The sequence below is a fragment of the Cyprinus carpio genome, chromosome B16 (genome assembly GCF_018340385.1).
Source record: "Cyprinus carpio isolate SPL01 chromosome B16, ASM1834038v1, whole genome shotgun sequence".
NCBI classification, from domain to species: domain Eukaryota; kingdom Metazoa; phylum Chordata; class Actinopteri; order Cypriniformes; family Cyprinidae; genus Cyprinus; species Cyprinus carpio.
In genome coordinates, this window is record NC_056612.1 from 18,343,689 (window position 1) to 18,361,336 (window position 17,648).

Here is a 17,648-nt window from a genome sequence, read left to right on the forward strand (position 1 = left end):
CAAACATGATGTAAAATTGCTATTTTATGTCAGCTTGTTACTTTCCATGAAAATAGCCAGGGACACTAGCATGAAATTACCAACCAACCATGATACAGTATAAAGCACTGACATTTTTTGATGATGTTGTTTTTGTGTGGCAGTTATGAGGTTTATCTGAGATAAATTATACCACAATAATATATTTTTGCTAGAAAAAAGAAAGGAATAGCATTCTCTTCAAAGAGTCTTATGGAAAACGCAAGCCACAGAAAATGTGTGGAGAGTCAATACAGTGCAGAAAATAAGTATAGACTATTTCACAGAAAACAAAGCAGAATAAACATTTTTGTGCAATATGCATCAGACAGTCACATATTGTGGAAATACCACCTAAAGCTGCCACTAGAAATACTCATTATGCCTCTATTCTTTATCCTTTGTGGTTCATAATATAAAGTGCAATTATGAATTTTATAATTAATTGTCCTCATTTGTAAGTCACTTTGGATAAAAGCATCTGCTAAATGACTACATGTTAATTCATACGCACTGTTTTCACTCTAAGCAAATGTTTTCGTGCAAATAAAAATAAATGCTAGGAGGATGAGATTATAAAATCAGTTGGTATTTAAAGCATTAATTGGTATTTAAAGGCAGCTTTCAGGTGAAAATATTTGGCCTATTGCAGACAGACAGAGATTTGCATGTCATTAACTTGAAGGCTACAGAGAATTTCAATGGCACGCTCCGTGCACCTGTCCTCCCAAACGGATCATGTCCCCGCTCGGCGGAGGTGGTCCGGTTTAGGGGGATTTTGATGCAATGATACCCAAGGCCACGACATGGGGGCGTTGACGTTCTATTCAGTCTAATAAACAAACGCTTTTGTTGGCTGGCAGCAGGTACCTGAGAGAAGGGCATCGCGTAATCGTTCTACCTACGAAAATCGCCGCGAGGCGCACGCAGCTCCACATAGATCAAATAGCGCAGGCTCGATCGCGTCTGACGTAGAGGGGCTTCTTGGAAGAAAACATAGCTGGACCACTCACATGATACTGACACCGTATATAGGATCGGATATAGAACGAACAGAATGACTTCACTGGTGTTTTCTTCCCGTTTTCGACCGATGGGACGCGATGATGACGGAATAGTAACAGCGCGCTGGTGAGGATGCGGATCGCGGGATTAGGCTGACACAAAAGAGTGTTCACGCCGTGTTTAATTGCGGATTAAACGAGGGCATCAGCCTTGCACAACAAGGAGACGGTTCTTTATTAGAGGGGAGCCAGACGCGCGGCGGGGAACGTTGACAGCATCGCTCGGATGGTGGTGCCGTGGACCGCGCGACTATGTCACTACAGTGCTGGGTGATTGTTCTGGTGGGGCTGATGTCGTACTTCAACCCGGAGAGAGCTCTGGGAGCCCCGCAGAAGGAAGGTGAGCGTGTCGGTTAGATGACATGATGTTATTGATCCGCTCGAGGGGGGAGGAGGCGATGAGACGCTCTATGAATAAGGAAAATGTGACAGTCTGATGAGAAAATTATATGTTTTTTGAAGGGGGGTGACTCGTGTATTATTTCATAATTCAATTATATCTATTATACCTAAGTTTAATATTATGTGTCGTTATATTGAGCCCAGGCATCCTGCGCTGATGATAATAAAGGTGTCTGGCTGGTATGCTGGTACGCATGTATGATTCTTCATTGTGGGCCTGAAAAACAGCTCTCCTCTGTGTAATTTTACCTATGGGGCCTGAGGTAAATCATAAATTGTACATAACGCGATTTTCCCTGAATCATCATATGCCTCTGTTTTGGCAGAACTGCATCATCTGCGTCGTATTATTATGTCTGATGTTTTATTCCGCGCGTTATTTTAGCAGTATGAACATAAATGTGCCAACAGGCCCGCGTGTTTATTTGTGTGCTCTGCTCTCGTATGCAGTATGTGTAACCATATGGTCAAAGAAGGGAACTGCGCACAGGTCCGTGTCTGCCAATGTCTGGCCACTGTTCCTCGAACAATAAAAGGTTATCAGATGAATAATAACACCCTTCATGTATTCACACAGCTACCTGCTCATTAATCTATATATTTCCATAGTTCAAGTGGACGAATCCACGGGTGATTCTCGAATGCAAAGCGCGTGTGTATTGTTAATCGCAAGCGTGACATTTGTGGTAATGATTATGATTTTTAATATGCATTTACGCGTATTTTTTATTTTTTTTGTCATTAGTTATTAGCCTGTGCATTGATCTTTAGCAACACAAGTAAGGTTCGAGTGTTCTGACATCATGTGATATTTAGAAATTATAAAGCTGTAAGATATTCTCCGTAAAACGAGAACAAGAAATGCTTCTTATATTCTGACTTGTAAGATACTATAAATATTTTTTATCTGTAAATAATAATCATAATAATGACGATGTATTATGTAATGTTATATGACAATAATTGTAATAATATTAATTAATAACAATCATAATGTTTATTGTTGTTGATGTTAATAATAATAGATAGCCTACTACTTTATCATTGAGAAAAGATGTATATTATATTTAGGTATCTGTTATTTTCCTGAAACATGCCATCTTTAAGCTTAAAATTTGCTCAGCATCAAATGACCTGCACCATTTTCACACAACAGACCATAATGACTGCTTAGTACTCTGTGACTCCTTTTAAACAGCCTTTCCCAGCTTCAGCCGGGACCTTGCTGTCAGTCCTGATGTGTCCAAAAATGTCTTTGTGGTGCCTATGCTATTTTAGGAAAACCATGGCCCGTTGCCTCTAAAAGTTACATTACTTTTTGCGAATGATTAAGAAATTTTGTAACATCTGTTTCTCATCAAAGTTTTAAAGAATTGCTTTATTTTTATCCTCACTATTGTCAGTGATATTCTCAGTTCAAACATATTTTATGATAGTTTTTTTAAAGAGCAAGTTAAAGGGAGGAGTAGAGTCTCTAGCAATGGCATGTGCACTAACATTGATGAATAAACAATGAGGTTTCAAGTCAGTTGAATACATTTAAGTTTAGAGGATATTCAGTCTTAGCATCTTAATCACAATGCCAAAGGTATTTAACCTCCTTGCCCTCCTCCCCACCTTCTCTTCTCCACAGATGGCTCTCCTAAAACAAACGGCTAAATTGAGGTACAAAATCAAATATGGCACCTTTCCTTCTGACCCAGCAACCCTGCAGATACAAGAATCTTTTTCAATAATCCAGTTCCTTCTTCCCTTAAAAAAAGGCCTTTCCCCCAAACAAAACTCCAATACCTTTCCTTCTTCTTCAATTGTGACGAGTACAAGAAATGTCTTGTATGATGACTCTCTGGTTTCTCTCCTTTGCTTCCCTTAAACCTCAACTCTCAAACCCCTCCCTAAACCCAAACTGAAGGTGATCTATTCTGAGTTCCTCTGCTTTTCTCACCCTTTGTGCAATGAAAACACTTCATTGGATTCCTGTGCTATGTTCTGAATGTAACGCTGCCCTTTTCAATTTTTCCCTGTTAGGAATGTATACAAGTTCTCTCTCTCTCTCTCTCTCTCTCTCTCTCTCTCTCTATCGCTGTCTATCTGTGGATCAATCCCTTAGAATTTATAAGGCTGGATATGTAAAACTCTACCCTCTTTTTTCCCCTCAGTCTCTCTGTCCCGGGATGGCTCTCTCTCTCCTCCCCCTTATGTGATTATTCTCATCTCCTGCTCTGGGCTGGTCTCTTTTGTTCTTTTGCTTCTCACCTGCCTTTGCTGTAAGAGAGAAGGCGTGGGATTCAATGTAAGTCTCTTTGGTGTGTCTTTTATACATGTGGGTTTATGTGAATTTTGCATAACGTGCATGGGTGTTACTGATATGAATCAGCATGAAACATGTGTTTTCTTGTTCATCTGATGGTGGTTAAATATCTTTTTTTTTTAATATATATTTTCCCACCTCCACCTTTCTCTTTCAGGAGTTTGATAATGCCGAAGGGGAAGAATGCTCTGGGGCTTCCAGCCCTGTTCCTGAGGACAGTTTGTCTTCCTGTCCATCTCTACCAGAGGTTTACACTCTTCCACTGCGGGATAAGAACTGCCCCACTCTTCCGAATGGCACAGGTAAACCCATTTACTAAATGGGTTCACCTGTTTACTAAATGCAATATGCACATCTTGCTCCATAACGTGTTCATAAGTGAAAAGAAATCTGTCAATGTATAGATATACAGCATATACAGATATATAACTCAGTCCTATTAAATCCCACAGACAGCTCCCAATGTTTCCGAAGGCACACTCTCAACTACCTGCAAGAGATTGGAAATGGCTGGTTTGGGAAGGTAGACACATTTAAAAGAAATGATTTTTATTCTCGGGAACAGCTTGAATTGTAACTAAATATGGATATGCATTTGAAACTTTTGAGGCTTCTGAATCAGTGTGTCATAGTCTAAATATCTGGGAAATTGATTATTCTATACACAAGCAAGTATTGAAAATTATTTTGAATGTTATTTGTACAGATATGGTGTAGTAAACTGATTTTTTGTGTAACTGTTTGATCTGTCTCTGGTAGGTAATCCTAGCTGAAGTGCTGTGTGACTGCAGCTCCTATCAGGCTGTGGTGAAGGAGCTGAGGGTCAGTGCTAGTCCCCTGGAACAGAGGAAGTTTTTGGCAGAGTCCGAGCCATACAGGTCAGACAAACTGGGCTGCTCTGCCTGGCATTATGTCTTGCTGATTGTTGCTGTTCCTAGTTAGTCCATGTTTTTTTAACAAAAATTATATAAGTGGAAATTTCTGTTGCTTTTTATTGAGGCTATTATTCCCCACATATCTTACACTCAAATTGCTCATGCAAGCAATTAATTACCTTATTTTTGTGCTTGTTTATTTGAACACTGGACATAAACGTAGATATACACATGATTTGTATAGGTCCAGATGGGTCCAGGAATGCTAAAAAAAATTACAGATCTATTTATTAGAGCAAAGTTTTAGTTTAATTAAATTTGCTGTCTTCTCTTCTCTTCTTCCTCTCACCCTGTGTAATGTATGTTTACAGGAACAGACAGCACAGCTAATCTTTATTGATTTGTTTCTCTCATCTCACAGAAGTCTTCAGCATCCGAATATTCTGCAGTGTTTGGGCCAATGCAGTGAGAGCGTTCCTTTCCTCCTGGTCATGGAGTTTTGTCAACTGGTGAGAACCCAAATTTGGACATTGAGACCAATTTTAGAAAACTTTTGTAGAGAAAACAATTACTGCCTTGGATGATTTGTCTCTTATCGGTAGTTCAGGGAAATTTAGTCAATGGGTCTCATTCATGAAACACTGACGCATTCAGTTAATTGAAGCAATTTATGTAAGAATGGATTTATGATGTATTGGATTAGATAGTTAATGAGTTTTTTTTAATAGAAATTAATTCTGGATGTTTCATGAACAAGGCACATTGTGTATTCAAGGGACTGGAATACATTTAAATATACCAGTTCATTATGTAATCATAAATTGTCTTTGCACTTTTAATTAGGCACTTGATCCTATTTTCTGTATTAAATAATTTCTGGATTTTCATTTGTGTGTGTGTGTCTGTATCTACAGGGTGACCTGAAGAGGTATTTAAGAGCTCAGAGGAAGTCTGATGGGATGACCCCTGACCTGTTAAACAGAGACCTCTTGACCTTACAACGAATGGCATATGAGATCACCTCAGGTCTCTTGCATCTCCATGAGAACAACTACATTCACAGGTAAGACTGTTGAAATCTTTAACTAAGTATTCAAGATCATGTTAATGACACAGACAAAGCATTTGTGAAACTGGAGGGAAATCAAAAATGATAATACTATTCTCTAATTGCCTGCTGTTCTCCAGTGATTTGGCACTGAGGAACTGCCTCCTCACTTCAGATCTTACTGTTCGGATCGGAGACTATGGCCTCTCACACAATCAATATAAGGTACTTAAACAATTACTAAACAGCATTCCATTTCAAATAGACTTCATAGAACAGGACCTCAATCCATCAGTAGTTAAGGATTTTTAGTATAGAAGACATTTTTGTGTTAAGAAGGTGATTTTATAGAAGGTGATTTGTTAGTATTCAAAACAAATATTTTGTATTGCATAATCAGCATACAGATGCATAATGGTTTTAGAGCAGCTTAGCATCTTTTTTTGAAATTTTGGTAGCATGGTTTTCTATATTTTACACAAACAGGAGGATTACTATCTAACCCCAGACAAACTGTGGATACCTCTCCGCTGGATTGCCCCTGAACTTCTGGAGGAGTTTCGCGGGAATCTGATTGTCACTGATCAAACCAAAACCAGCAATGTGTGGTATGAAAAATTATAGACAAATGTATTTAATGGAAATTTAAACGGAAGAGTTTAAAGTTTTTTTCATGATAAAAACAAACCGTTTTAGGGACTTTAATAATACCATATAATACAACATTCTTTGACTTTTGTATAATAAATAATACAGTATAATATTTTGACTTTAAATTCTGGTGTCAACTTGTTTAATTTTCTGAATTTTATCCCAGTCTATCAGTTGTGCTACTCTTGGTTTTTCCTAAACGTCAACCACTTTTTCCCTTTATATTACAACTGACAGGTCTCTAGGTGTTGTAATATGGGAACTGTTTGAATTTGGGGCTCAGCCACACAGACACCTGAGCGATGAAGAGGTTCTCACCTTTGTCATCAGGGAACGACAGATCACCCTGGCTCAACCTCGCCTCAAACTCGCTCATGCAGACTATTGGTCAGTATTTTAATGCCTTTAAATAGATGAAACTGTGTCTGCACATAGATGAGGATACAGAATACAGATTCACCTACAAAATGTTTTACACCTACAGAAATGAATAGTACTTGTGAAATCCCATTCCCATTTCATAACTAGTGTAAAAATGATTTTTCCTTAAAATCAGTGAATCTTGAGTGTATTTTGTCTTACTGCACTCTTAAAGGGGTCATATGAAGGTTTTTAAAAGATCATTATTTTGTGTATTTGGTGTAACAGAATATGTTGACATGCTTTAAAAAAACACATTATGTTTCAACTACTGTACATTATTGTAGGTCCTCTATGCCCTGCCTCTCTCAAATGTGTCATTTTCTATAAAGTCCCTCCTTCTGACAAGCGCAGTCTGCTCTGATTGGCCAACTGACCCAGTGCATTGCGCAAGCACTCGTCGGAAATGTAACGCCCCTTTCCATAATCGTGAGCTTCATCTTTCAAAATAAATGTAAAGACAGTTAATAATGTCCTTAGTTTTACCATCAGTTCAAGCCTGAAAGGGAAACAGAGTTGCCTGACAGACACAGTGATGAAGCTCCGATGTGTTTGCAGTACACAAGCCATGGATGGTTAAGACAGCAGGTCCACAATGTGACCCTGTCTCTTTCTCTCTCTCTCTCTCTCTCTCTCTCTCTCTCTCTCTCTCTCTCACACACACACACACACACACACACACACGCACACACACACACGACGTGAAAAAATCCACATTTGAACAAAAAGCAAATACTTAAACTAATAACAAAACATACTTACGGTAGCTGATTCAGAAGCACCAGATTGTTGTAGCAAAGTCAGAATTACCTCCTCTGGTTCACGAAATGGTCGTCCATAAAATGCGTTGCTGTTGTTGTTCTGTTGTAAGTAATCTTAAAGATTCCAAAATGAATCTACTTTTGGAAGGCCAAATACAGTGCTTTTGCTTAGATACACACAGCATCTCCCTGACATGGCTGCTTCAACACTAACTGTGGTTACTGAAACCACGCCTTCTTTCTTTGCATGAACATTTGGGCGGCATTATGCAAATTTTCCACATAGTGACGTAGACATTTGGGTGTGTTTGAATGAGCCATTTTAGGGGGGTGTGGCAGAGTCTTAACTTTGATAAAGAATATTTGTATATTTGTATCTTTATATTTGAGACTTTAGTCTTTGCAACTTTACAGATATTCTTCATGCACTAAGAGCTTGTAACACTCCAAAGAGAAAGGAAAAATTGAAATCGCATCATATGACCCCTTTAATTAAATGAGGCAAAAATTAAACAGGATTTGTAATCTAAATATGTAAAAATGTAATATATAATGTCACATACTAATATGTGAACTCTATCTTTGTATATTTCATTAGGTACGAGGTCATGCAGTCTTGCTGGCTACCTCCATCCCAGCGACCAACGGTCAACAAAGTCTTCCTCCTTCTCTCCTCTCTCCTTGCTGCAGAACAAGGAAGCAAGAAGAGTGCTAGAAGAGATGAAGATGAGGAAGATTATGAGGAAGACAGTGGAGAAGGAAGGAGGGGAGAGAGCGATGAGTCATTTGAAAGACGATGGGATGCCCTGCGGCCCCCAGCTTTTCAGTCAGCCGCACACAAACTTCTGAGGGAGAGAGAGTATGGGAGGGAGGATGGCTGCCTCAGAGAAAATGGAAACTCATTTCCTCTTTTGGACCCTGTAGATAATATGATCACTCCTACATCTGAGCTAGATGACATCCTTACTGTAACAGAGACCAGCAAAGGGTTAAACTTTGAATACTTCTGGGAAAAGGCCCATGGCAGGAGAGGGTACAAACCACTTCCTCCACCTCAGCCAATACCAGCACCCAATTCTGGCCACAGACAAACCTTGGACACACCCACCGTCGTCCCTGTGATCAGTGCTCGCAGCCCTTCACTGGCCAGCGAATATTACATTCGCCTGGAAGAGCATACTCCCCAGGATAAGTCCCCTAGTCTAGGAAAAGGCCGGTTGTTAAAAAAAAGTTCAATGTGTCCTGGAGATCTGGAGCTGGTCGAGCTTCAAACAGGGACTACTGGAAAAGACAGACCAGCTTTCAGTCAGCAAGATGGCTTTGCAAGAGGCACCTCTCAGACTGTCAGATCCAGTGAGGTAAAGGTTAGAGTTCCAAACACTGGCTTGGTTGAGTTCAGTAAGGAGAGCTGTAACCGAGTGACAGATTACACTGTTATAGATATTGGAGAAGCAAACCAAAAGTCCCTTAGTCCTCAAGCGCCCATCCTCCCACCTAAACCTCGTTCAATGTCCATGTCCTCTGGCAGCCATCTACACTCACGTCCCTTGCCTGTTCCTCCGCTTGGTTACGCAAGAACATACGGGTTAGACATCTACCCTGGATCCTCATTCCCGACAGGCAAAGTTGAGACTTCTGATTCTTTACTAATGAGTTCACTGTCAAAGGCCAACTTTGACCATTTAGGCTTAATTCGCACTCACCAGACACTGCCCCCATCTCCATCACTCTCTCCTTCTATTCCACCATCTTCTGGTAGTCACTCCCTGTTTCTCCCAGCTCAAACCTGTCCGCCACCTCTCCCTCCTCACTATAGACTCCAAAAGGGTTTATATTCCAGATACAATGCGATGCACTTACAAAGAGACCCACTAAGCTGTGACCATACTCATGAGAGAAATGCTGACAGAGGCATGACACGGTCTCAGTCTTTGTATAATTCAAGAGATGCTCCGGAAACGTACACTACAGACAATGAGTCCAGAATGACTCGATCTCAATCCACAATTCCAAAAATTGAGAGAACGTCATCCTCTAGCCCGGAGTTCTCCAAGGATGATGATGATGATGACGACGACGACGATGATGATTCACCCTTCATTTCACCGCATAGATGCACCAGTGGAACAACCATTCAGCACACAAACCTGGTTGATGAACCAGACCCAGCTACGACTGAGCTTTTCTCAAGGGGAATGAAGCGAACACAATCCCGCCTCGCCACCATTCTGCCGGCCATTTGGAGAGAAGATGCAGTCATGCAACGTGAGCGAGTTGCAGCTGCTAGGAAGTCTCCCATACATTTGTTTCTGACTGAGATCTCCAATGACTCCGTGGACATGAAAGATGGAGAAAGCTCATGGGCACGAGAAAGTGATGGAAGGAAAGACAAAGGAATGCGAAGATCCCAGTCTCTTCTCACAGAACTTGACTCATCCTCACAAGTTTGGGCCTCAGACAAAGACTTCCTGCCTGCATATGAAGGCCATGGCAAAAAGAGAGATTTGTTCCTTACAGAGATCGAGACATCTGTGTCAGATTGTGAGGATGCATATGATGGTGAAGGTGGCACCCCAGTTTCCAGATTTGGAACTACTCCTCATCCTTTTGCATGTCCCTCAGATCAACCAGCATATGCAGAAGCTGAAGAGGCATTTTCATCAGGGATAAAGAAGTCTCATTCCCTGCTCTCCGAAATATCCAATGAGAGTGTTGAACCTGAGCCGAAGAAAGGGGAAATGACGAGAGAGGAATTCCTGAAGGAGATTCAATCTGCTGAAACATTTCTAACTGAAATCATTACAAGGCAATGCAAAAAGGAAGAGAGTGTTTCACCTGCTCCATTGTCTCCTGAGTATGAGTCAATATGCATTGACCCAGAATCATCTCAGACAATACAGTTTGAATCAGAAAGAGCAAGAGCAGGAAAGCCATCAGGTGACACAAAAGAAGCAATTTATGCTCAAGTCACCAAGCGGGCGAAAAGGAGTGAAATAAAAGTTGCTATGCGCCCAGAAATTCCAGTGCTTCAGATTGCATCTGAGTTACAAAATCTTGAATCAGCTCAGAAATTAACTCCAGTCAGTCACTTTTCACCTGAAATGGAGCTAGAGAAGCATTCCCTTAATGATTTTCCTCCCTCAGAAGTAATGCCTAAAAATGGGCCTCTATTGGAGCAGCTATCTCCCATTATAAAAGAGAAACAAAATTCTCAAGAGTCTCACAATCAGCATGACTGTGTAAGTGAAGGTCCAGTAGAACCCAGGAATCTGCACACTGTTAAAGGTTCACTGAGTTGTGACAAAAATCAAATCCCTGATGATACACAAATTGTAAGTGCAGATGAAAACTATTTGAAGGGCATATTTGTTCAGGCAAAAGAACTAATGCAGAAAAATGATCACCGTGTTTCAGCTGGCATTGAGGTGATGACATCAAATGCAACATTTGAAGAGGTACACAATGAGAAACTGCCAGAAGATCCAAACAAGAGGCCAAATGAATCGACTTTCCTTGATCCTTCGCAAAACAGTAATTCAGCAGGTGGCACAAGCTCTACAAAGGAAAGGGAATACAGTTCAAATATGAGTCAAGACTGCCCCACTGCCAACTTGCAAATGGAGACATCCTTTAAATCCCTCGAGCAAACCACTTTACCTGACAAGGAAATTAGTTCAAGGACGGTGTGTCATGATAAAGACATAAAAATGGCAAAAGAGCAAATACTTCCAAGTGAATCTTCACTCTCCTTGAATGAATTAAGCACAGATGTGTTTCACTCGCCTATGGTCCATGAACCCAACTCTGATCAGTCACTTTCCACCATGACCCCCACAGATTCTGTCTTGTCACCTTTGACCTCTAATTCACTGGATTGCCTCACTCCTGGAGACTCCTGGTTGGGTGGAGGAAGTGGTGGATGGAGAGCCCTGGGAACTGAAACACCATACCGTGATTCGGCCTACTTCTCTGACAGTGACTTGGATGGTGGAGAGGGTTTAGGCAGAAGAGGCACTGATGTACTTGGTGGGAATCGAGGAATATTGGTGGGAATTGAGGAAAAGATTGAGGATGAAGGACCACTGGAGAATTTAGAAAAGGAAGTGGAGATGAAACAACATATGCATGAATTGTGGGGTTCAAATGAGAGAGTTGATGTAGAGAAGGCTCTCATACAAGGTGCTGTCACTTCAAGAGATTCTCAAAGTGAATTCAATGCTGAGTTTATTGCCAGGTTGTTTTCCAATGGAGAGGATGAGCCAAATAAGGGAGTTCTATTTAGCAACAGCTCCCTTAACATCCAAAACTCCCCTCTAGTTAAAAATAGTGAGCTGGTCACATCTCACACATTTCCAAAAGAAAGAGTGCTTCACGATTCAGGTGCTACAGATCTTAGACAGCTTGCTGACATAGTCTCAAACCCTCAAAAACCTGTTTCTGGACCAGTTTGTCAAGAACAACTCATAGAACATTGCTCATATTTGCAAACAACGAAGTATAAGGAGGCACGTTGTACATCACCTGAATTCCCAGTTGATGAAAAGTCATCAGACAAAAGTAAATCCAGGTTATCGCGGTTTTACAGCTTACAGTCTGACAATTCTAAATGCATCATCAGCCCTGAGATAAATACAAAGCTCAGCAATGATGACACCAAATGCGGCCTGACCCAATTCCTCTGGTCTGAGACAAAAGCTGAACAACCTACAGGAGAGGAAAAGGGTAAGCTTGATATCCAAGACATAGATGCAAATGAACTAGGCTTGAGAAACCTCTCGTATTCAGAAGAGAGTGAGGATGAACAGGCAAAGGAGAGGCCTGAAAGGCAGCTAGCTGTAGGGGAGCTCTGCTTCACTATCAAGGAATCCCCCCAAAATTCTGCCGACGAGAAAGTCAGCAGTATGGAGATCTCAAAAGATGAATGTTATGATGAATTTGGCAGAGGTGCCTCAATGGGTCTTGAACTGAAGGAGAAGGAGTTGTGGAGTGCCCTTGAGGAAGATTTTGGTACAGAGGAGACTGTGAGAGGGGAATTGAACTGCCAAACATTTCAGCAGGGAGAACTTCACCTTTGGCCTGTAGAAAATGACCAGTGGGCTGCAGCCGAAGATCAGACACCAGAAGCAGGGCTTGGATCAGAGCTGTTCCCGAGTTTTGGAAAAAAGGCCTGGGGGGAGGAGGAACACTTAGTCGTGAGTCATGAATTTTGGGAATCTGAAGCAAATGATGAGCTTGCAGATAATGAGTCTCATCCCTCTACTCAGAGAATATGTGAAGATGCATTTAATGATGAGAAGCTAGGACAGGCTGATTATCCACCACCTGAGATGCTGATGCTTTCTACTGGGGCAAAGGAAGTTCAGCGGGCTCTTGTAGAAAGGCTTGACTTTCAGCAAGAGGAGAACATGGAAAATCCAGATGTGGAAAATGGAACACCAGAGCACCATATTAGCAAAATAAAAATGGAAGTTGAGAATCTGGAGAACCCAGAGCTGGAGGCACCTGTGCAACACAACCCTGTTGAGGTGGTGATTGATACCCAGAATTCGGAGACATGTTTACAAAATTATGTGGGATGTGAATTGTTTGGGGATAAAGATAATAAAGAGTTTGACAGTCACGAAAACATAGTGGGTGTAAGAGGTTGCATGACTCACTGTCCCTCGTTTTCTATTACAAATGCTTCAACTGATGAGTTGGAACCTCTACAATACCACAAAGAATCTCTTTCTAGTCATAATAACAATGTACAAAGGGACCAAACCGAAGCCACATGGGCCCCCAAGACTGAAGCAAGCAAAATGTTGGTTGCAGCCCTTGAAGACCGTCAAACCTGCACAATAGATATGTCAAACTCAACCACTGACTTAGCTGATAGTTCTCACATCATTTCAGCGTATCCAGAGTGTCTAAGCACAGAAACCGGTAGACATAATGTTGACAGTAATCACTGTCCTGCCACAATCAGTGATGTGTTTTTTGAAAAAGAAAGATCTGATTCTCCATCTTGCCCAAGTCTCACCATTAGCACTGATCCAGAGCCATGTAAGATTCATAGTAGCAACATTCAGTGTTCAGCCCCTGTACTGATTTCAATGGAACTTTCTGAATGTTCTGCTTCCCCACATGCAGGAGTGGGCAAGTGCCAAGGCCAAAGTAGTTTCCCGAATACAGTACACCACATAGAAATCAAGACCAGTTCAAGTCTGTTCTGTGCTGCAGATCAACCATCTACTAAACATGAGGAGCCCTCTGACTGTTCTGATGATGTTAACTATTTAGATCAGTCTCTTGAAGAACTTGCCACCATTACCACCACTCACAACAAAGGTATCACTGCAAACCTGGGACAAAAACTGCACACATCTCTCATGAAAGAAAACTACATTCACCCAGAATCAAATGCTGTGGACGACAGAAATAGCCTGTCCCAGAAAGCGGCCCATCCACCTCTCTCCCAGTGTTCTCTGAACTCCATCCCTGAGTTGTTGATCTCTGAGTGGAAGGACTTGGATGAGGAGCCTCTGGAGGATTTTGAAAAACTGGAGCAACTGTGCTGCATTTCTGGGGATGAAGAGACCCTTGGAGATCTGTTTTTAGGAAACTTAGATCTGCTTGAATCTTTGAAGAGAAATCCAGAGCAAAGAACGAGTTGTGGCATAATAAATCATCATGACTCAGCAGATGCAGAGGGGAAGACAAGAGTCGAGCTAAAAGAAGAAGTTGACGGGATATCGAAAAGTACCGAAAACATTTCTCCAAATTTCCCAGGAGAAGCTCAGCAGTCAGTGGAGAAGAGAACGGGGAAACATGTGCCAGCGCCTTTCTCACCATGCAATTCTACCGATGGTTCCAAAGGGCAGAGGTCACTCTCAAAAATGCAGGCAAAAAATGGATTGATGATGCAGGTGAGTAAAAATTACTGTGACCTGTACTATATTGATGCTCTGCTATTTCTAAAACATTCTGTGTCTTTTTTAGGTTTGTGAGGAAAGACTTCAGTACTCTCTCAGTGAAAATGTTAAAACCAATGTCCTGTGGGGGTCTACAGTTAGTGACAGCGTGATTCTGCACCCTTGGGGAACCTCTACCACTTCGTCCTCTGAAGAAAGTTTTGCAAGCAAAGATTTCCAAGAAAACAAGAGGTGTGGCTATGCTCTAGAAATACTACAAAAATTAGATGAAATGATGAATAAAACAAATATTCTAAGAGAGAGACAATATATCTATACAATACTATTCTAAGAGAGATAATATAACATCTCTCACAATTCTAGAGATCATAGTCAGATATTCTGTATTTAATCCATGTGAACTGCAGAAAATGTGATGTCAGAACGGCATTAAATGTTACCACTGTCTGTGCTTTCAAATTAATTTCAGCTGAATGCATTTTTTGGTTAAAGAAGGTAAAACCAGGCTTCTTAGTGTAAATGATTTATCTTAGCAGCAAAGAGGAGTCTCAGCCCTCCTCTCCCTCTGTGTCTATGAGTGAACCTGCTGAAGCAAAGACAGAAGAAATGACTGTGCTTGAACAGCCTGAGGTTACACCTTCACTGCCAGTTGCAAATCAAGCTATGAAAGGTACTGTGAACTGAAAGCACTCAACAATTTCATTTGGATTTGTTATCGTCAGTTGTGCATTATATGCTGTTTTGCAATTTTGAATATTTTTTGGCAAATGAACCAAACTTGAAAACCGAAGATTATTTTATGTTAATTAACCGATTTGGCTAATTATTCAGTTTATATCACATCAGTCTCTGAATCATTATGAGGGGTTGACAGCTAGTTGAAATCCCAAACAGAAAAAAAATCAGTATATATTTAATATATTCTTACATTTTTTAAAAAAAATAAATAATTTTATAACAATCTCTCTTTCTCTCTCTTTCTCTCTCTCTCTCTATATATATACACACACATATCTACTACCATTTTCTGATGTTTGCCTTTCATCTCTTCATCTGTACTATCATCCCGTTTCAGCTAAGCTGGCCCGTCTGTCCTTGTCCCTCCCTCCACTCGCTCTCTCTCTTCCTCTATCACCAAATGCCAAAGGAGGATTCTGGGAAGGGGGAGAGCACAGAGGGGGAAGGAGGAGGGTTGCTTCAACAGGTAGCGATCCAGAAGAAGATGAAGAAGAGGAACAGGAGGATGAGTCTCCCAGGCGTGTCATCGTTGTCACAGAAACCGATGTTGACAAGAGAGTGGGTTTGCGTAGCTTGTTGAAATCACCAAAGGAGCCCGTGGACAAAGAGAACCGAGACCGTGGGAGGAATGTGTCATTTTTTGATGATGTCACAGTCTATCTTTTCGATCAGGTATGTGAAGGGTGTTTATACAGAAAAGCAACGAGTACCTTCAGTTGCAAGGTTTCACATTGTTAAACATTGTCTGTTTTGTTGCTTCTCTATATTTTGAAACTCTTCATGCCAGGAAACTCCAACCAATGAACTGAGCTCTGGATCAACTAGTTCATCACCCCAAGGAAAGCCCCCCAACATTGACGGTTTTGGTAAGTGTATTCAGAAGAAGTTATTATAATTTGGGCTTGATTTGCATGATGCAAATCACATATGATCACATTTTTCTGTTTTATTTTTTTCTTCTGCCCTTTTCGTCAGGATCAGTCAGTCACAAGGCATCAAAAAGTAAAGACCATGTAGTGAAGCCAAGATCTCCAACTGGAGTAACTTCCGGCTTATCATCAAGGTTTACAGTGAGCCCTGCCGATGATCCGCATTTAGTGTGACATACTTCTGTTCCCTAAACACCTGGACAAAATGTACCCCCCTGGAGTGATTGAGTGGCCCCCGTTGTCATCGGTAACTATGACGGCTCCTTGAGGTTATTTTTTTAACTGCGAGAAAAAGAAGGACTCCCGTTTCAAAAGGCTGGAGGCAGTCCAGGTTTTACTCACTGCAGCAGCAGGAGTGATACATCCACACACAGAAAGTACCTTCCAAACAGGCCAAATCCTTGGAGTTATGTAAAATCTGACATGTACTTTTCGGCTATGCAATGGGAGTCTTATTATGTACCAGCTTAACTGTTCTATTTTCATGGCTTCTTGAAGTACGTTTGTATTTTATTCCCCTTGAATGAAGGGGCGCACTTTCTCTGACCAGTACCTGTCTATTTGTGAGCTTAGAAATATTGACATTGTAAATTTGTTCTCATTGCAGTCAGACATTCTTGTAGTTTGTGGTTGAGGAGGGAACCGTCTCTTTCCAAAACACAGCAGTGCAGTTCTCATTTAGCATTTGTACAAACTAAAAATGAAATTGCAACAGAATACAAACTCATTTTAAAACCATTTATTTTAAATGTATTCTTAGAATGCACGAAAAAATAAAACTGCAACTAACTGTTATGTTTTATACTGTAATTTTTATTGCAAATGTTATTTATTTCTGTATCTAATTTGTTTACTTAATTGTTTATTTATTCTGCATTTGTTTTTTATTTAAATATATGTTTGTCTGTTGGCCTAATTCACTTCATAAGTTTAAGTATACTGTATATTTACTTTGTATAAAATTATTTTGGATTTATGCCATTTGCAGTTTAATAACCGCCTCAACAAACATATATCTTTGCATAGGTACAAACACTTTGAAATGTTTTCTCTAATTTAGCTATTTCTAGATGTCAGTCTGAATGTAGTTGTCCTATGATGTGTCTCTACACAGGTGTTATTTTCTTATAATGTATTTGACATTAGCTTTTCCTTTATTTATTTTGACGCAGTAGTTATTGCTTGGCATGAAAAAAAAGAGAAATCGGCATACACAGCTATCAATTGACATTTATTCATTCATTTATAGTTTTCGATCTTATCGTTCATGCAAATGTCTGAGGTAATCCAGATCATTACATCAGGTTCAGCATCTGTTTCATTTGGAAGTTTCATATTATTGTGTCAGAAGCTGAAGGAGTGGAAATAACATGGAAACTGTGAAACATTTATTGAACTATTTGATGACAATAAATTGTTCTGTCTTATAATAACTTATGTGTAACACTTTACTAACCTTGTTTTGTAATATTATTATTTTTTTATATTATTATTTTATTATTATTTAACTTATAAAC

At 40.4% G+C, this 17,648-nt stretch overlaps 1 protein-coding gene across 3 annotated transcripts; it reads left to right on the forward strand.

Moving 5' to 3' along the window:
* The first annotated feature begins 674 nt into the window (after window positions 1-674).
* Window positions 675-17,564, forward strand: lmtk3 (lemur tyrosine kinase 3). 3 transcript variants are annotated; one of them, XM_042741262.1, is made up of 16 exons: window positions 675-1,422; window positions 3,644-3,777; window positions 3,953-4,097; window positions 4,248-4,318; window positions 4,555-4,673; window positions 5,092-5,179; window positions 5,585-5,733; window positions 5,859-5,943; window positions 6,205-6,326; window positions 6,607-6,756; window positions 8,149-14,458; window positions 14,532-14,695; window positions 14,998-15,134; window positions 15,612-15,874; window positions 15,990-16,068; window positions 16,178-17,564. In XM_042741262.1, exons 1-16 carry the CDS (start codon window positions 1,335-1,337, stop codon window positions 16,303-16,305), a joined length of 8,232 nt encoding a protein of 2,743 aa, XP_042597196.1. In that variant the 5' UTR covers window positions 675-1,334; the 3' UTR covers window positions 16,306-17,564. The 3 variants fall into 3 exon arrangements, with proteins under 3 accessions (XP_042597196.1, XP_042597194.1, XP_042597195.1); XM_042741260.1 differs by having other exon boundaries at window positions 678-1,422; window positions 15,540-15,874; XM_042741261.1 differs by having other exon boundaries at window positions 678-1,422; window positions 15,001-15,134; window positions 15,540-15,874.
* Window positions 17,565-17,648: the final 84 nt, after the last annotated feature.

Coding starts and splice junctions, on each gene's coding strand:
- lmtk3 (XM_042741260.1), top strand. CDS start 1,335: ATGTCACTACAGTGCTGGGTGATTGTTCTGGTGGGGCTGATGTCGTAC. Junction 3,778..3,952: donor GAGAAGGCGTGGGATTCAAT/GTAAGTCTCTTT, acceptor TTTCTCTTTCAG/GAGTTTGATAATGCCGAAGG. Junction 4,674..5,091: donor GCAGAGTCCGAGCCATACAG/GTCAGACAAACT, acceptor CTCATCTCACAG/AAGTCTTCAGCATCCGAATA.